Source organism: Lithobates pipiens, unplaced genomic scaffold (assembly GCF_037356315.1).
Source record: "Lithobates pipiens isolate NorthernLeopardFrog02 unplaced genomic scaffold, aLitPip1_a1.2 Scaffold_22, whole genome shotgun sequence".
NCBI classification, from domain to species: domain Eukaryota; kingdom Metazoa; phylum Chordata; class Amphibia; order Anura; family Ranidae; genus Lithobates; species Lithobates pipiens.
This window is the reverse complement of record NW_027507784.1, coordinates 317,008,948-317,028,798: the sequence shown is the minus strand read 5'-3', so window position 1 is coordinate 317,028,798 and position 19,851 is coordinate 317,008,948. Positions and strand designations below refer to the sequence as shown.

The following is a 19,851-nucleotide window of genomic DNA, read 5'->3' as shown; positions in this document are numbered from 1 at the left end:
GTTTACCACCGATACCCCCCCCCATGCCCCAGTGTGAAAGTGCCCTAAATGAAAAAAACTGAGACTTTAGTATCACTTTAACCAAACCATCTGCCTTAGCCTCATTCTACCATATTGTCTGCTCTAGCCACGTCAAAATTAAACTTCCTAGCCTTATGGAGACATACCCTCTGCCCTTAACATCTGACCAAGCCTAATCCTAACCATATCCTCTGCCTTGCTTTATCTTAACCATACCTTCTGCCCTAGTAGAAACTATACCCTCTGTCCTTTTGTAATTCTAATTATATCCTGTAACCTAGTCTGATTTTAACCATACCCTTAACTTTTACAAAGTTTGCATACCTTATAAACTAGCCTGAATCTCGCTGCCCTAGCCTTAACATATTCATTCTTTCTGTTCTTTCTGCCCTAAACCTCATCTTTGGCTCTGCTGAAGCCTAAACCTGGTAATGAATAAGTACAGCGTTACAATGTGAAACACGTCTACCTGTACCTGTTTTCTGGTCCTGTGGTGTTATTCATGTAGCGGATTTTACAATAAAGAGATTCATCACCACCTCGGTGTGAACCAATCCATTCCTTTTATCCAAATTGCACGGCCGGCGAGCCAAGGCTAGCACCCTTGGGAGGAGTCCATTCCCCAGCCTACCGGGTTCCATCACTGACCTGGAGCAGCATTTTATTTTCTTATTCTTTGAAGCCTAAACCTAGATTCTGCTCAGTCTAGTTGTAAACATACCCTCTGCCCTAGCCCATAACAGTTCTCTGTCTAGATGAAGAAGATGCAGCCAAGTGCAGTTCTCAGATATGGTTTTCAGTACAGGACAGGAATGTGAACACTTCTTAGGAGCAGTACCATGCCCAATTGACCCGCTGATGTTCTGGTCTGGGAATGTTCAATGCCCTAACTGCCAACAGCTGCTAGAAGCAGAAATCTCTAAAATGTTTAGCAATTTATAGCAGGTGGAAAGTTATTATACAATGCAAAGACCATTTATTGAAGACTGACCAATATAGTCAGATTTAGAATGACTACCACTGGTGGACAGTGCAACATGGAGACCAAGAGAAAGTCCCAGAGATCAGCCTTAACACGGATGAAGAGCATTTTAAAACTGGAAGCCATTACTGGTGTAAGAAGTCACGCCCCCTATGTAAACCATCATCACTTTTGGCAAGCAGTTGTCAAAAGTGTTTTATTTGGTATGTTGTTGGACACGGCTGAAAGTAGTATTAAACCCTCAGTGTTTTTTTTTTTTTTTTCGTTCATCACATTGAAAACAATAAAACAAACATCATCCACTAAACTATTTGTTACAGCTCTTAGCACAGCATTTGCAGTTTACCACATCCAATGCTGCTGGCCCCAGCTCCCTCTGGGCTGCTTCCCTGAACTTTTATTGTTTACAGATGGGAGGGGGGAGTGGAGAGCCTTGCCAGCCTGCTATGAAACTGTGTGTTTCTATTGATGCACACAGTATGAGATACACTTCTAGTCCCTGCATGCAAGGGTGGTGCCAAAGGATGCTGCAAGAGATAGTGGCCATAGCACCAGATTAAATTGGAATATAGGCAAGGATAAAAAGGTAAGGAACCTACATACTCAGTAAGCAATTAAATACGTTTCCGAAAGTGCTTAAAGCTGAGTGTATTACTTTAATGCTGGCCTATTTCAGCTTTCAAAATAATTGTTGCTTCTACTAGGACTGCTTTCATCAGTGATGGCCCACAATGCAGGGTGCTGTGCCACCCCCCGCCCCCCCCCCCCCCATGCTTCCGGCCCCCTAATCTACATGCAGGGACGCATGGATTCCAATGGGGGTTTTATTTGTATTTTTTTTTGAAGCACGTGATTAGAGCACGAGGCTCTAATTGGCTTAAAGAAAAAGTGTGGGCGCCCCAATCCCATCCACTTGTGTGACAATAGCGAATTAATATTCGTTATTGTCTTCCTCATTTTCCTCCTGGCCAATCAGGAAGCCCTTATTGGCCAGGGAGTCTTCGGACTCCCTGGCCAATTGTGTCTCAGGACACACTTCCTGTTCGGCTGGGAGGAAAATGTGCTTGACGGGAGAATCGGTCAAAGCAGCCCCGGCTCTTCCTTCCCCCTGCCTCTATAAGGTAAGGAATCTCTGATTTTCCATCCCACCCCTGCCCCCACCCTCAAAATATTGAGCACCAGCTGCCACTGGCTTTCACCATAATCAGTTGTAAAAGGGCCATGAAGGGCACATGCACATTTTTAGCTATGAATCTTTATATTTGTTTGGTGCACACAGGAGACCTGGGTGACACATACTGGTTAGGGCTCCATGCATACTGGCTTAACAAAACGCTGCTTCCAGGTTATCCTATGTCCATGCACATTAGGTAATCTAGAGGTGTTTAAGCTCAGCATTTAGAGGCAGAAAAAAAACTTCTGATTTGCATTTTTAAGAGCGTTTTTCTGGTAGAAAAAAACACTGGCGTTTTTTTTAAAGCTGGTGCTCATGGAACCTTAAAAAGCAGATAGGTAAGGGGATGGGGGTACTGAGATGGGTGCAGACGATGGAGAGAACTCAGGGTCATGACCCCAGCATGGCAATGTTAAGCTGCAACCACGAGCCACTGACCTCTCCCGGCATGGGGGCATGGAAGCAGTCTCCACTGGGAGAAGACAGTGATTATTGCAATAATCATATGCAAAATCCAGCAGGCTTGTTGTACCCAAGTTGATCGATCGACCAACTTGGAACATTCAACCGGCCCAGACATGGTTGGAATTTTGCCTGGTTCTGGCTGAACCAGCCAAGATTTGAACAGTCTACAGCCTGGAGCCAGGATAATAGTAAGATATGGTAAGTGTAGTCATCTTCTTTCCATTAATGGTTCTCTTGATAGGGCACATTCCTACCAACCCACTGATACTCATCTTTCCCACAGTGTCCCAGCCGAGCCTTCAGTACCTTCTGGTAGAAAAATAAAAAAACACTGGCATTTTTAAAAAAAGCTGGTGTGCATGAAACCTTAAAAAGCAGATGGGTAAGGGGGTGGGGGGTACTTAGATGGGTGCAGACGATGGAGAGAACTCAGGGTCGTGACACCAGCATGGCACATGGGATCCTGTTTTCCCAGGATGCATTGTTTGGGCATGGTCAGCCAACTGCTAGGTCTAAAACACAAGGAGGAAGTGAAAAAGATCTTTAACCCTCTCGACATAGAGCCTAGGCAGGGACTAGACCTGTGCACCATAGGACAAACATGGAGACTGGGGTGTGTGGTGAAGGTAAGTGTCAATAGGTAGGGGTAAGTTGTTCTCTATCGAGAGAAGCGGTCACATTGCCCATTCAGATCCCTTTTTTAGTTTTTGAAGTCCCATAGCGGAACAGAGCAGCTGGATCACATGCCCGAGGGTTACTTTACAAACCTTCTGACTAGTAAACATTTCCTATTTTGAATCCCAGCTCTGAGATGTCCTAAACCTCATAATCCTCCCTGGCCCCCCCAGACCTCCAATCAAGTTGCCTCATGCAGGATTTACATGCATAGTAGTAGTCTTCCCTGCTCTCTAGTTTCACAAAGACTTTCTAATGCCTGTGGCACCAGGCCAGGGCCTCTTAATTCCAGAGAAAGTTCCTTTCCTGTGTTTTTCCTGTCTGCCTGGAAATCGGAAATGACCTGTTTACTTTGGGGATTCCTGAAATACCTTGTAGCCCTCCCCCCACCGAGATAGAATAAGGCCCCTCGCAATACAGACAGAGCCGCACGACCTTCCCGGCACCTCCTTTTACCATTACATCCCTTCACTTACAGATCAGACCTGATGCTGCCACAACCTCCCACGCCCTTTCTGGTTTATCCTACTTAACAGAACAGCATAAATCCTTTGGGCAAGTTTTTTTATTTTTTTTTATTTTTTTTATAGTGAATGACCGTTGCTGGTTATATGTGCTTCTTTTTTTAACAGTAAACTTTATTTAAAATTTTAAAAGAACAATACATCAAGGAGTACCACAGATCAAGTATCATATATTAGAGTAATACAACCAGAGATATATAACTCGTAGGAACCTAACAGGTACATATTAGTACATATAAGCTACATATTAGTAATTGAAACTGGTGGTTAAAAATATTAAAGAGGAAGTAAACCTTCTGAAAAATAAAAATACACCCTGCAAGACAAAGGCGCAATGAACTAGTATGCATAGCATACTAGCTCATTATGAATTACTTACCTGAGATCGAAGCCCCTGCAACAGTCCTCGTTCCCCTCCTCCGTCGCCATGTCTTCCAGAGTGACATCAGTGTTTGAAGACTCCGGCTGTACGACTGGCCGGAGCCGCGATGACGTCACTCACGCGCATGCGCACGGGAGCCACCAGTGACAGCACGATAGCCCTTGGAAACAGCGCGCTCAGTGCGCCTGCTCCGTTGTCTAGAGCGCGCATGCGACGCAGACATCGGTACCGTATTTTTTGCAAATAACTCCTAAATCATGTAGGTTAAAGAGGAAGTAAACCCTTCCAAACAACTTGGACCTATAGGTAAGCCTAGATTAAGGCTTACCTGTAGGTCCAAGCAATATCTCCTAAACCTATATGGTTTAGGAGATATTTGCCCGAAAATGGGCACCGCTGTCTACGGCGCATGCGCCGTAGACAGCGGCGCGCAGGTGCACTAAATGCGGCAAATCCAAGAATGGATTTGCCAAATTTGTTGACTCCCGTGCGCATGCGCGGGAGTGACGTCATCGCGGCTTCGCCGTATGACAGCGGCGGAGCTGCGAGGCGCGACTCCCGTGCGCATGCGCGGGAGTGACGTCATCGCGGTTGCGCCGCTGTGATTCGTCGGAGCTGCGAGACGCCACAAGCAACATGGATGCGGCGGACTACAGGGGACAGCGGCGACTTCGCTGGCTCCTGTGTCAGGTAAGTGACACATAATGAGCTACTATGCGATGCATAGTAGTCCATTATGCTTTACCTTTGCAGGGAAAAAAAGAGGAAGTAAACCCATCAGGGTTTACTTCCTCTTTAAGGAGACCTACAGGTAAGCCTTAATCTAGTATTACCCGTAGGTGAAAGTTCTCCCTGAGGGTTTACAACCACTTTAAACTGGACCATCTCAATAGGAAGGTCTGCAAGGTCCATAAGTGAAGAGTGAGCCGCCCCATACTTTATAACAGGGATTGGCAATTAGTGGACCTCCAGCTGTTGCAAAACTGCAAGTTCCATCATGCCTCTGCCACTGTCATGCTTGTGGCTGTCAGAGTCTTGCTTTGCCTCATGGGACTTGTAGTTCTGCAACAGCTGGAGGTCCGCTAATTGCATATCCCTGCTTTATAAGATAATTTATATTAAATTAGAAATACACCCTAAAAAAATGACATTTAGCTTGCTTGTATCATAAACAATTGCCCATTTTTGAAATAGAATATAATTTTCTTCCTATATGGATTCTCAGTACTGCTGATCTCCTGCAGAGGCTTTGCAGCCACTTCCTGTCTCACATGCGCACCAGCGATGGACGCTTGGCATTTCTGAGGACAGGCTTCCTGAAGGCGGCAACAGCAAACCATGCCTGTGTAATGTGCATCGGCATAGCATTTGTAGTATCAAAGAAAAGTCAGTGTAACGGAAAAGTTGGGAGATGGGCAGAGTGTTGCCATCCTATAGCAGGAAGTGCCTGAACAAGGACCTTCATGGCAGGATCACTAGAGATTATTTTATTGATAGTTGCAGAATTAAAGTGGTAGTATACTTTGTTACACCACTTGTACCTACAGGTAAGCCTATAGTAAGGCTGTAGGTACTGTGAATATCTCCTAAGCGTGCACCGTTTGGGAGATATTCAGAGTGCATGCAGCTGATGACATCACTGGCGCATGCACTCTGAAGGTTCGGCTTACAGTGTGCATGCGCGGAAGTGACGCCATCGCGCCCTCGACCACTCATATAGCTGGAGGCCGCAAACCCCGAAGGAAGACCAGGGGGAAGATGTAAGCCCTCTCAGTGGTGACATCACAGCGCTGGAGGGCTTTGTTCTAAGGCAAGTTTCTCATAATGTGCTAGTATGGTATGCATACTAGCACATTATGACATTACTTTGCGGGGATTTATTTTTTTTAACCACTTGCATTTTACTAGTGCTTTAAATATATTGAAAATTACTTTGGAAATCTCTTTCTAAAACTATTATGGGAATAGGGCCTATTTATACCATCATGTGTTGCATTAAGGCAGCCAAAATGAATGGGCTGCCAACAATCAAAAACTGATGCATGCATCATTGCACATTCATTAACAAGGTGCACCGAGTCACATCAATGAATAAAATGCACTTCTGAGCGTTGCAGTAACACAATAGTGTGACCGAGCCCGTAGGTTATTGGTTTTACCTCTACAGTAAAACCTTGGATTGCGAGCATAATTCATTCCAGAAACATGCTTGTAATCCAAAGAACTTGTATATCAAAGAGAGTCTCCCCATAAGAAATAATGGAAACTCAGATGATTCGTTCCACAACCATTTATTCATGTCTTGTAGTTTATAGTCCATATAAATAAAAGATTAGAGCAATGTGATAGGTTGTGTAACCATAAAATGTCCATCCACAAATGGAAGGCTCCACAAGGGGATTAAAAGCAATATCCAGCAGGAGCTCCAGAGTATAAAAGAGAAGAGAGGCGCCTCTAAGTGTAGCAATATGGTTACATTTAATGAAGGTACAACGTTTAGCAACTCACATGGTTGATGATTAAAACGGGTACATCTAAGTAAAGCTGTCCACATAGACCGTCCTCCGCATCCGCCAGCTCTCATCGCTGTCAGTCTGCAGTTGTGACCATGAAGACTACCCTGCAGTACAGGGATCTGAAGGTGAGGCTTGAAGCTCTTGTGGAGTGCAGTGTGGAAGGGATGATGTCGATGATGGTGAAGAGGACAGTCTATGTGGACAGCTTTACCCCAGACGTCTGCATACTTACATGTGCCTGTTTTAATCATCATCAGCCATGTGAGTTGCTAAATATTGTACCTTCATTCACCACTTCCGGACCACCCACTGTCGGTATAACTCGGCAGTTTGAAGGAGGATATCATTGTTATGGCAGAAGCTAGCTTCGATAACTGCAGTATCCTCTGCTTCAGTGAGCGGTCCGGTTTAAGATAAAAGTGGTCTTTGCGGCAGATTCGCTGCGAGATCACTTTTAATAGGCGGTGGGAAAGGGCCCCCTCCTGCCACGATCTGGTGCCCTCCCCCCTTTTACTGAAGTCATCGGCAGCGGTGGAGGCAATCAGATCCTTCCTGTGGCCTGACATGGAGACGAGTGAGGGGGAAGATGGCTCCCACGCGTCCCCATATCATTGCAGGGTGCCAACGCCACTTCCATCCATAGCTCTTAAATGGACATTTTTTATTTTTTAAATGACAATTTTTTATTTTTTTTATTGCAGTTTAGTGTAAATATGAGATCTTTTGGTCTTTTTGAGCCCAGATCTCATATTTAGGAGATCCTGTCATGCTTTTATTCTATTACAAGGGATGTTTACATTCCTTGTAATAGGAATAAAAGGGACACCATTTATTTTTATTTTTTTTTTAAAACAGTGTAAAAATAAAAAGGTAAAAAAAGATTTTTTTTTAAATGCTCCCCATCGAAACAAGCTGGCGTGCAGAAACGAATGCATACGCTTGAACACTGCATATGAAAACAGTGTTCAAACCACACATGTGAGGCATCACCGCCATCGGTAGAGCGAGAGCAATAATTCTACCCCTAGACCTCCTCTGTAACTTAAAACATGCAACCTATAGAATTTTTTTAAACATCGCCTATGGATATTTTTAAGGGTAAAAGTTTGTCGCCATTCCACGAGCGGGCACAATTATGAAATGTGACATGTTGGGTATCAATTTACTCGGCATAACATGATCTTGCCTAATATAAAAAAAAAATATGGCCTTACTTTACTGTTGTCTTATTTTTTAATTTAAAAAAGTGTATTTTTTCCAAAAAAAAAAAAGTGCGCTTGTAAGACCGCTGTGCAAATACGGTGTGACAGAATGTAATGCGATGACCACCATTTTATTCTGTAGGGTGTTTTTTTTTTTTTTAAAGTATAATGTTTGGGGGTTCTAAGTAATTTTCTAGCAAAAAAAAAAAATGTTTTTAACTTGTAAACAACAAATCTCAGAAATAGGCTCAGTCATTAAGTGGTTAAACATAACCATATTGCCGCACTTAGAGGCGCCTCTCTTCTCTTTTATGCTCAGTTGTGACGTGAGGCTACTTGTATATCAACACTTTGCTTCTATATAAAGTCAAAATTTATTTAAAAATGTTGCTCGTCTTGCAAGATGCTCTCCAACCAAGGTTTTACTGTACTTTAGTACAAATATTTTTAATACCAATATAAAGATTTTATACAGTGCCTTGCGAAAGTATTCGGCCCCCTTGAACTTTTCAACCTTTTGCCACATTTCAGGCTTCAAACATAAAGATATAACATTTTTATTTTTTGTGAAGAATCACCAACAAGTGGGACACAATTGTGAAGTGGAACGAAATCTATTGGATTTTTGAAACTTTTTTAACTAATAAAAAAAATGAAAAGTGGGGCGTGCAAAATTATTCGGCCCCCTTGCGTTAATACTTTGTAGAGCCACCTTTTGCTGCGATTACAGCTGCAAGTCGCTTGGGGTATGTCTCTATCAGTTTTGCACATCGAGAGACTGAAATTCTTGCCCATTCTTCCTTGCAAAACAGCTCGAGCTCAGTGAGGTTGGATGGAGAGTGTTTGTGAACAGCAGTTTTCAGCTCTTTCAACAGATTCTCGATTGGATTCAGGTCTGTACTTTGACTTGGCCATTCTAACACCTGGATACGTTTATTTGTGAACCATTCCTTTGTAGATTTTGCTGTATGTTTGGGATCATTGTCTTGTTGGAAGATAAATCTCCGTCCCAGTTTCAGGTCTTTTGCAGACTCCAACAGGTTTTCATCCAGAATGGTCCTGTATTTGGCTGCATCCATCTTCCCCTCAATTTTAACCATCTTCCCTGTCCCTGCTGAAGAAAAGCAGGCCCAAACCATGATGCTGCCACCACCATGTTTGACAGTGGGGATGGTGTGTTGAGGGTGATGAGCTGTGTTGCTTTTATGCCAAACATATAGTTTTGCATTGTGGGCAAAAAGTTCGATTTTGGTTTCATCTGACCAGAGCACCTTCTTCCACATGTTTGGTGTGTCTCCCAGGTGGCTTGTGGCAAACTTTAGACGAGACTTTTTATGGATATCTTTGAGAAATGGCTCTCTTCTTGCCACTCTTCCATAAAGGCCAGATTTGTGCAGTGTACGACTGATTGTTGTCCTATGGACAGACTCTCCCACCTCAGCTGTAGTTCTCTGCAGTTCATCCAGAGTGATCATGGGCCTCTTGGCTGCATCTCTGATCAGTCTTCTCCTTGTCTGAGCTGAAAGTTTAGAGGGACGGCCAGGTCTTGGTAGATTTGCAGTGGTCTGATACTCCTTCCATTTCAAAATGATCGCTTGCACAGTGCTCCTTGGGATGTTTAAAGCTTGGGAAATCTTTTTGTATCCAAATCCAGCTTTAAACTTCTCCACAACAGTATTGCCTGGTGTGTTCCTTGGTCTTCATGATGCTCTCTGCGCTTTCAACAGAACCCTAAGCCCCTGTACACACGGTCGGAGATTTCCACAACCAAATCCGTCGGATTTTGCCCGTCGGATCTTGTCCGAAACTGTTGCATACACACGGTCAGACAAAGTTGGCGAAAAAATCCGATCTTTCAGAACGTGATGACGTAATTTCGTTACGATGGGACTACATTCAGGCTAGTAGCCAATAGCTTTGATGTAGGAATTTGATCTGAGCATGCGTGGCACTTGGTCCGATCAAAATTCTCTACACATGATCGGAGTATGTCCGATCGGCCCAGTTGGTCGGGAAATATTTCCAACATGTTGGAAAATTGGGTCCGACGGATATTCCGACGGAATCAGTCTGATGCATACAACACACAGTCGGATTATCCGACGACACGGTCCGATAGGACACATTCCGACGGATTCTCCGACTGTGTGTACAAGGGCTAAGACTATCACAGAGCAGGTGCATTTATATAGAGACTTGATTACACACAGGTGGATTCTATTTATCACCATCAGTCATTTAGGACAACATTGGATCATTCAGAGACCACGCGCCTCTTCCCTTGACTTCTCTGTCAAGAGCAATGGCACAACCATCCACCCATCCCCACACGTCAGGGTGCTAGGTGTTATCCTGGACTCTCCTTCCAGCCCCACATCCAATCACTTTCCAAAGCTTGCCGCCTCAACCTCCGAAACATTTCTAAACTATGTCCCTTCCTAACCAATGAAACCACAAAGCTCCCGATTCACTCCCTGGTTATCTCTCGCCTCGACTACTGCAACTCCCTCCTCATTCGCTTACCTTTAAATAGACTATCCCCCCTTCAGTCCATCATGAATGCTGCTGCCAGACTCATCCACCTTACAAACCGCACAGTGTCTGCTACCCCTCTCTGTCAATTCCTCCATTGGCTGCCACTTGCCCAACTAATTAAATTCAAAATACTAACATTTACTTACAAAGCCATCCACAACTCTGCCCCCAGCTACATCACTAGCCTAGTCTCAAAATACCAACCTAATCGCCCTCTTCATTTCTCCCAAGACCTCCTGCTCTCTAGCTCCCTCATCATCTCCTCCCATATCCGCCTCCAGGACTTCTCCTGAGCCTCGCCCATCCTCTGGAATTCACTACCCCAATCTGTCAGACTGTCTCCAAATTTATCCACTTTTAGGCAATCCCTGAAAACTTTCCTCTTAAGAGAAGCCTATCCTCCCTCCATCTAACAACTGCACTATTTTCTCCATTAGCTCATGTCTTGAGTTGTATTGTAATGTCTGCCCTAATGTTGTAAAGCACTGCGTAAACTGTTGGCGCTATATAAATCCTGTATAATATATATATTTTTTAACCTAACCGTCCTCCTCCCCTCCCCCCCCCCCCCCCCCGCCCCCAATTCTCGCACAGATGGGCATACTTATCAAAATCCACAGCCATGGTTCTAATGTTTTACATCAAGCACCACAAGTTTTCAGTGCCCTGGCTGCACCTACACAGTGCCCACTAGAGCCCTACAGACATAGACAGGCCATACAGCAAGCAATTTTCTTTCCTACAACCATGGGTTGCAGGAAAGAAATATGCTCCATTCTCCCATCAACACATTAAGTGTTAATGGGGGATGTCCTCCTGCCGAGCCATTGTGTTCTGCTGGAGGGGAGCCTTCCCTGTCTGCAGAACACAATGATCGCTGCTAGCAGCTATAGTGGCTAGCAGCAACTGCATGTAAAAAAAATCTGACAGACTGATTGTATCAATGGATCAACTTCAGTACAAAAAGCCTGTCCACAGATGGATTGAATTTTAGCCAGTCCCAGCTTAACCTTTCGAGATACGATCCGCCTTTGGCTGGCTTTAAGCAGACTTCTATGGGACTTTGCCTTGAGAACAGCGATAACCAGAGATGGTACAATAGTGCTCTATAGGGTTGAAAATAGGTGCTGCCAGGACAGTGAAGACTTGCAGGGCTAGATGTAAACAAACAGCAAATCTGCAGTCACTGGATTTTGGTAAGGCCTTTTTTTGGTAAGGCCCTTTCACACTGGGCCGGTTTTCAGGCGCTACAGTGCTAAAAATAGCACCTGTGTAGCGCCTGAAAAAACCGGCCCCTTTCACTCCAGTGTTAAAGCCGGAGGGCTTTCACACTGGAGCGGTGCGCTAGCAGGACGGTGAAGAAAGTCCTACTAGCCGCATGTTTGGAGCGGTGAAAGGAGCGGTGTATTCACCGCTCCTAAATCGCTCCTACCCATTGAAATCAATGGGGCAGCGCGGCTATACCACCGGCAAAGCGCCCCTGCAGTGGGTGGTTTTAACCCTTTTTCGGCTGCTAGCGGGGGTTAAAACCACCCCGCCAACGGCCGCAGACCGCCACTAAACCGCCGCTAAAAATAGCAGCGCTTTACCGCCGATGCCCGCACCGACCCAGTGTGAAAAGGGCCTAAGTATGCATCTGTGGAGGGCGAGGATGGGTTAGGTTAGGAAATGGGGAGAGGAAAAGGATACGTACACTTTGTTTTACCGTTTTCCTTTAAAACACCCCTTTCATACTGAGGCGCTTTCACTCTAAAAAAAAAAAAAAAACACCTGAAAAGCTCACGAAAACCTTTTCATTAAAATCAATGAATGCTTTCACACTGGGGAAGTGCACTGGTAGGGCGGTAAAAAAAAACGCCCCTCTCAATTCAAATGAATGGAAAGCGCTTCAAAAGCGCATGAAAAGCTCTACAGAAGTGCTCAGTGTGGCAAAACGAACTGCACACCTATGGTCCACAGGAGAAGGAGTCCAGCCAAACGAGTTTTGACTGGACTTCTCCTTTTAAAGGATAAGTTCACCTTTACAGAAAAATCTGTAAGGTAAACTTGCACAGGACCCCCTCCCCCTCCATTTATTGAAGGTAGAACATTTAGCAACTCACATGGTTGATGATTAAAACAAGCACATTTAAGTATGCAGGCATCCGGGGTAAAGCTGTCCACATAGACCGCCCTCCTCACCGCCATCGACATCCCTTCTGCGAGCGCTTCAGGCCTCGCTTTCAGATCGCTCTACTGCAGGGTAGTCTTCCCCGTAACGATTGCAGACTGACAGCGGTGAGAGCCGGTGGTGTGGGGGATGGTCTATGTGGACAGCTTTACCTCGGATGCACTGCATACTTAGATGTTCTTCTTGTAATCATCAACCACGTGAGTTGCTAAATGTTGTACCTAAATGTTGTAGGGAAAGATGAAAAAATGACTGAAGGTTCGCTTAATTTGCTATAATCTTTGTATACGGACTACAAACTGAAGGACTTCTAAATAAATAGTTGTGGAACGAACCGTCTGAGTTTCCATTTTTTTTTCTTATGAGGAAGTTTGCTTTGATAGATGACTGCTTTGGATTACAAGCACATTTCCAGAACAAATTATGCTCGCAATCCAAGGTTGTACTGCATTTGGTTGTGCATCAATCTCTTGAAGCGATAGTACAGCAGAGTCCAGACTGGTAGAGGGAGCTCAAAGAGTCAATCACTTGTGCTGTAGTGCTCATGTACTGATAGGAGATGAGAACAGAGTGATGAGCTCATCTGTTTGCTGCTTCTCCTTTCACTGTTCAGTCACAGGCAGGGAAGGGACGATACCTGGGAGTGAAAATGAAGGGTAGCAGAAAAAAAAAAAAACAGGTCTCATTGCCTTGCCAGACAGGGCTATGCTGTGTGGCAGAGCAGTCAGGACTGGACCGATAGATGTACATATACTTTTTCAGGTAAAAAAGCTCCCCTATATGTTTTTGTTCATCTATTTAGTTGTAAGCTGAGGTTTATTTTTACTGTGTCCAGCTCTAGCTCCGGCCACACTAATAAATTCCATCTCTTCTCTTCCTAGGACAAACTGCTCCAGCATCTACTCCTGCTATCAACCCCTTCCAGGTCAACCAGCCTCAAGCCCTGACCCTAAACCAGCTGCGCTCCAGTCCCATGATGGGAGTCGCACCGTCCTTCAACAACATGCCAGCAATGGCTAACGAGGCCTCCATCCCACCCCCTTTACTGGGCATGTCAACGCTACCCGCAGTACCGCCAGCAGGGATGAACATAAACATGGCAGCCACCTTGCCACATCACAGCACTGCCATCCCCCCTTCGAACATCCAAGCCATGAATGCTACCAACCCATTCTTGCTATGAAAGCGGAAGGTACCTGCGGGCGCAGCAACATACAAAATAACACTACAGAATGGAGCTATACCTCTCAGCTGCTGTGTCCTTATAATTTGTTAGGTCTGTCCTGCAGGGTGACTAGGTCTAAATCGACTTCAAGATACTAAGGACACGCTTGTAGCATTCTGTTTCACAACCAATCAACACGAGACACTCACCAAAGCAAGGCTTTCGCCCTCCTGTCTTTTCTTAGGTTCATCACCATGCTCCCCGTGGTTCAGCGTCTCTCGGTCACCCCCGTCTCCGTCACTCACTCTTTTCCCAGGATGCTCACTTGTGTCACTCAGATCTTATGTCAAATAAAAATTCAAAAAAGCATCAAACTTGTGGGTTTGCAGTAGTTGTGCCTATGAGGAGATACTAACATTGGGTCAGTTGGTGTATTTCAAATTGACGAGTTGACCCATTATATAGGGGAACTGTGGACAAACGCAATTGACATGCGAACGCATTGTGTGCCTACAAGACGAAATAAATAAAAGCAACGCGGTTGTTTTACACTTTTAGATTTAACACGCCCACTTGGCAATGGGTTGGAGTTCTTATGTAACAAAAAGTGACAACAACACACTAACGGACAAGAGTTTAAAGGGACGGTTGCGCCAATGTTTTGTCAGCCAATTTGCAAAAGGGAGTTGTCATCTGTAGGAATGCAGCCTATCTATACACTGCCTTGTGTCTCTGTGACGTCACGTGATACAGCGAATCGTTGGGCTGCCTCTATTAGGCTGCTGGCAAAATGGCTGAGCTGCTGTATGAAATGTGATCTGGGCAGTCAAACCATTTTAAATAACTTTGGATTTTCCTCACCATCAAATAAAAAACAATTGTGTCTATAAAGCTATTCTTTACGTAAAATAAAACCTATATTTTTATCACTTTGTCTCAGCCTTTACTTGTGTAAAAAAAGAAAAATGTTATATATTAGTGGTGCTACAGAACAATAAAAAAAAAAACTGAATGGTTGCAAGACCATTTATTAAAAAACAGTTTTTCCCATTTGATTCTATCTGCATTTACCATATTTTATGTTTGTACTTTACTTGTAAAAGCCTCCCTTGCGTAGATATCCAAAAGCCCCGAGACTGCTGCTGGGTGCCGCCATCTTGGATGTGAGGTCAGCAGCTGCAGTGGATTCAGAGCGGTCACTCAAGGGACACTCTAAAACCATGGTTTCCAACCTGGAGTACGAGCTAGGATTTTATTTTAGGGTAGGAACTATAAATCAGTAATTGCAGTACTATGCAGGTGGGATGCACGGTATAATGCGTTACCATTGCAAGGTTAGCCAGGTCGTATGGTGCCATTGGTTTGTATGGTGCTGGTAGCCCTCCTGCAACTGTGTCACTTTTCGGAGCTCCTCAATCTTCCTCTTCCTGTCTCTGACAGTGGCTGACTATAGGGGAGTTGCAGCTGTAGTATAAAACTCTGATCTGTAGAACAGGACAAGCAGAGGGATCTGAGTAGAAGGGTGGCAGTGGAAGCTGGCACAGGAGCAACGGGGAGGAGGTGTGAAAGGGTGCTGCAGGTCTGTGAGCTTGGTAGAGGGTTGCCAGGGATGCTCAGTGACAGAGTACCAGACCAGGTTCCAGATAAACTCACCAGAGGTGACATGTGGATTCCCCTGTGCCCCCTTCATTCTTGCATGGCATCCTGCCCTGGATATGCAGTGCCACTGCAGCTGAGAATGCACAATGCAGCAATTCAGTAGTGCAGACACAAAAGGTATTGTACACAGGCTCAGTATCTTTAATGCTGACGTTTGGAATAGAGGAGTATGCTGCTCACCTGCAGAGCTTATAAAAGTTCTCTGTGCACAGAATACCATCATACCACCTAAGAGTGGCAGAGTAGGTGCAGGGGGCAGGGAAGTGCTAAAGGGGTAAGGAGGGTGCCATGTTGCTGCTAACACTATTAGACCTACCACTTACCATGCTGTGTCCTCTGTCGGGGGGGACAATTTATGAAAATGGACGGCCAAGGGGAACCACTGCTCTAATGTATTTCTGTCTTCTCTCTTGATCCTAGCAACTATATCAAATGTTTTCTGTACCCAGACCTACAATTTGGTGACAGGGCCTCTAGAAAAAAAAAAAAGGATGCTCCCACCTTCCTCTCTGACATGACAACACAGTGTATTTTTGGCTCTGAATTCCTAAGCACGTCGTCCGTTCTGCCTATATATTTTCTGATGAATTATGAAGAACACCATCCTCTTACCGCAGCTTCCTCCTCATCTCTATACACACACCTCCCTGTGCAATCAGCTCACAAGATATCAGGCAAAATCTACAGGTAATTGTTGCACTTATAAGACAGATATATCAAAACAAACTTTCATTGGTACATTTGGCAGACCAATTGGAACATATAACAGAAGTTCAATCTTAGGGTTTACATACAGTATATTTTAGGATGATAAAACAAGAAATTATTGCATAAGGTCCTCCGATTCCTCCTGTATTGAATTGTATTGTACCCACACTATCTGCCCTCATGTTGTAAAGAGCAAACTGTTGGCGCAATATAAATCCTGTATAATAATAATAACTCCATGGAGAACAGCATAGAGCTATGCTGCAATACCAAATAAAGCCACCAGATGTCTTCAACGTAATAAACATTATAGAAGGCGCCTTTGACACTTAACTGCCAGTAAAACACTGAGCGCTTTTCGGTCGCTTTTAGGCTATTTTCACTCTGGGGTGTTGGGGGCGTCAGCGATAAAGCCTTATCAGTTTATAGCCTTTACCAGCGCTTTTGCGGTGCTTTTCGCCCATTATCGGGGGGAAAAGGGTTAAAAGCGCCTGCTTTCAATGGGCAGGGGCGATTTGGGAGCGATGTATAACCTCTCCTACAGAGCCTCAAAGATGTTGCTTGCAGGACTTTTTTTGCATCCTGCCAGCGCACCGCTCCAGTGTGAAAGCACTCGGGCTTTCACACTGGAGTGAGAGGAGAGGCTCTTTACAGTTGCTTTGCAGGTGCTATTTTTAGCGCTTCAGCGCCTGTAATGCGCCTCAGTGTGAAAGCAGCCTTAAAGAGCTTTTTAAGAGATTTTTTGGGCTTTTCAGTCACTTTTGAAGATCTTTTCAGGCACTTTCCATTCATTTCAATAGAGAGGGGCACTTTTGAGACGTCTTTTTAGCTCTCCAAACATGCTCCAAGGCCCCTTTCACACTGGGATGGGAGAGGCGGTAAAGGGGGAAAATGGCTAATTGGGCTCAATTTGGACATTTTCCCTTAGGGGTGTACTCACTTTTGTTGCCAGTGGTTTAGACACTAATGGCTGTGTTGAATCACTCCCGAGCAGAGGCTCATCACCACCTTGCAGTACTTGGCGACAGGGAGAGGTCTGCTCAAGTTCTTGACAGGCATCTTCCCCCAGGCTCTGGGAATCATTATTCCAGAGACCTATTCTGCCATCATTCAGGTCCTGCGGAAGGACTATATTAAGTTTGTTTCATCCTTTAAAATCACATCATATGTATTTAAACAAATGTATTTTTTAACTAAATTTATATTTTAAACTGAAAAATATTTCCTTTGATTTACTGCTTGTGTTTCTTTTAGCTGTCTTCTAGGTTCATTTCAGAGCTTCCCCTCAGATCTACAGCGACTCGACTTTCAAGTGCACTTGCAGTGCACAGTGGATTTCCCTTTAGTAAATCAACCCCTTGGTGTTTTAGTTATAAAGGGTAGGCCTAGAAGAGGTGACCTTGATGGTGAACGCAAGGGTATATCATTACCTCCAAGTGGTGATCCACATAACATTACAGGAGGTCAATTATCTCTCAATCTCAAATATAGAGCGATGCAATTGCTACGGAGTCTGGCCGGAGCAATACAATTCCTAAGTAGTCACATTGATTTCAAACGAATAATACATCCAGCCGACACTGGAACTGGATGTAGTCAGAATTTAACTTGTTTATCCCCAAGGCTGGCCATAGACTGCACATTTCTTTCCTATAGCCACAGTCTACACAAAAAGAAAAGAAAAAAGGAAATACACTTTTTAAAGGTGAATTTATCCTTAAAAGTGCATCTAAACCTGTTTTTTCCTTTAGTTTTACCTGGCACTTCCTGTCCTATATTGGCAACCCTCACTCACCCTACTGTATCAATGGAGGAGCAGTGTCACCCTTGAACGTCAATCCATAAGATAAGGAGAGAAAGAGCTTGTATCAACTAAAAATATTTTTTGCAGGCACAACAGGCTTTCTTTTTCTTTTTTCACTTATATAACAAAATTATATAACCAAAACCCAAAAGGAAACAAACATTTGTAGGGTCTACATAAATGTTACCATTGTTAGGGTCTACATACATTTTAAGCTGTAACACTATTGGCTGGTAAGTTTGCTATTGCATAATGATTTAATGATTCTATGTTCCTACTATAAGGCTACTTTCACACTGCTGTGCTGCTAAAACAGAGCTAAAGCACCGGTTGTTTTTATGGTGCTTTAGCAGCGCTTTTGCAGAGCTTTGTGCTAGCGGGCCTTTTTTTTTTTAGAGGTCATGTGACAATGTGACGTTAAAAAAGGGGGGGGGGGGGAGAAGACCCGTTTTGCGGTGCTTTCCAAAGCCCATTTAAGGCGCGTTGGAAGAGCTGCCCATTAATTTCAGTGGGCAGGGGGTTTTTTTTTTGGAGCACTATTTATTGCATTTCCAAGCTGCACCAAAGATGCTGCTTGTTGGACTTTTTTTTTTCATATCCCGCAAGCGCACCGCCCGAGTGTGAAAGCACACATTGAAGTGAATGGGGGGAAGATTTCAGGCGCTATTTCTAATGTTACAATGCCTGATAACTGCCTCAGTGTGAAATGAGTCTAAGTCTCTGTATTTGGCATTATACAAAGTGCAAATGTTCTTTTAACCCTTTACTATATTTTACTAAACTCAACCACGTATACAGCACATTATTATGAGTTAACTTTTTTTTTTATATATACTATAGGTGTTTCAACCATGTATTTTAGCTTTATTGACAGGAGTTCTCCTTTGTGTTCATGAACTGTCAAACATAACACTTCATTCTTCTCATGAGACACTAGATGGCGTTACTGACTTACAGATCACCACTGATGTGGTTGCTGTTTGATGCAAAATTTTTGTGTTCATTTTATTTATGTAAATAGTGAGGCTACCTGTTATCAGCCCAGAGCTGGAATGGGCATAAAAATTCCACGCCTGAAAAATTCCACGCATCCTGCCAAGAGGTTCTCATTTTAGTGTGGGGCATGGGCGGCACAGGGCCAGGAAGAAAATCTTCCCAATGGAGGTCAAAGACAGAAAGAAATCTGGCAGGAACTTTAAAGGGGTTGTAAAGGTAAATGTTTTTTCACCTTAATGCATTCTATGCATTAAGGTGAAAAAACATCTCACACTGCCGGCACCCCCCAGTCCCCCTGTTTTACTAACCTGACCCCACAAAAGTCCTGCGCTCGCCCCCGCCTTCCTCTTTGTTTCGCTCAGCCTGGCCGCTGATTGGCTGGAGTGGATGGATTGAAAGCAGTGCAGCCATTGGCTTCCGCTGCTGTCAATCACATCCAATGACGCGGTGCGCCAGGGCCGTATGATACAGCCAGCGGCTATAGCCGCTGGCTGTATCATGGGAGCACGTCCGCAAGTCTTTGTCACCATGCGAGGGAGCTCGCATAAAACGTGAGAAGTACCTGCGGGAGGAAGCAGAGGCGGCCGCCGAGAGGGACCCCAGAAGAACAGGTTCGGGGCCACTCTGTGCAAAATGGGCTGCACAGTGGAGGTAAGTATGACATGTTTGTTATTAAAAAAAATAAAAATAAAAATGACTTTACAATCCCTTTAAGGCTACTTTCACACTCCGAGACCAATCCGAGCGTTAGAACTAAAACTAGCAGCACTTTACGGGCGGGAGCGGGGCGCTTTTAACCCCTTCTTTGGGGTTAACAGAGCCCCGCAAAAAAGCGGTGCTTCGGTAGTGCCCATTGATTTCAGTGGCAGGGGC

The 19,851-nt window shown here is 44.4% G+C and overlaps 1 protein-coding gene across 11 annotated transcripts in view; it reads left to right on the top strand.

The window, feature by feature from the left end:
* Positions 1–14,740, top strand: part of EPN2 (epsin 2) — a 117,747-nt gene extending 103,007 nt beyond the window's left edge. For all 11 annotated transcript variants that reach the window (XM_077449426.1, XM_077449427.1, XM_077449419.1 and 8 more), the window contains one exon: positions 13,528–14,740. In XM_077449426.1, coding sequence (XP_077305552.1) covers positions 13,528–13,829 — 302 coding nt within the window. In that variant the 3' untranslated portion in view covers positions 13,830–14,740. The remainder of the gene's footprint in view (positions 1–13,527) is intronic.
* The last annotated feature ends 5,111 nt before the right edge of the window (positions 14,741–19,851 follow it).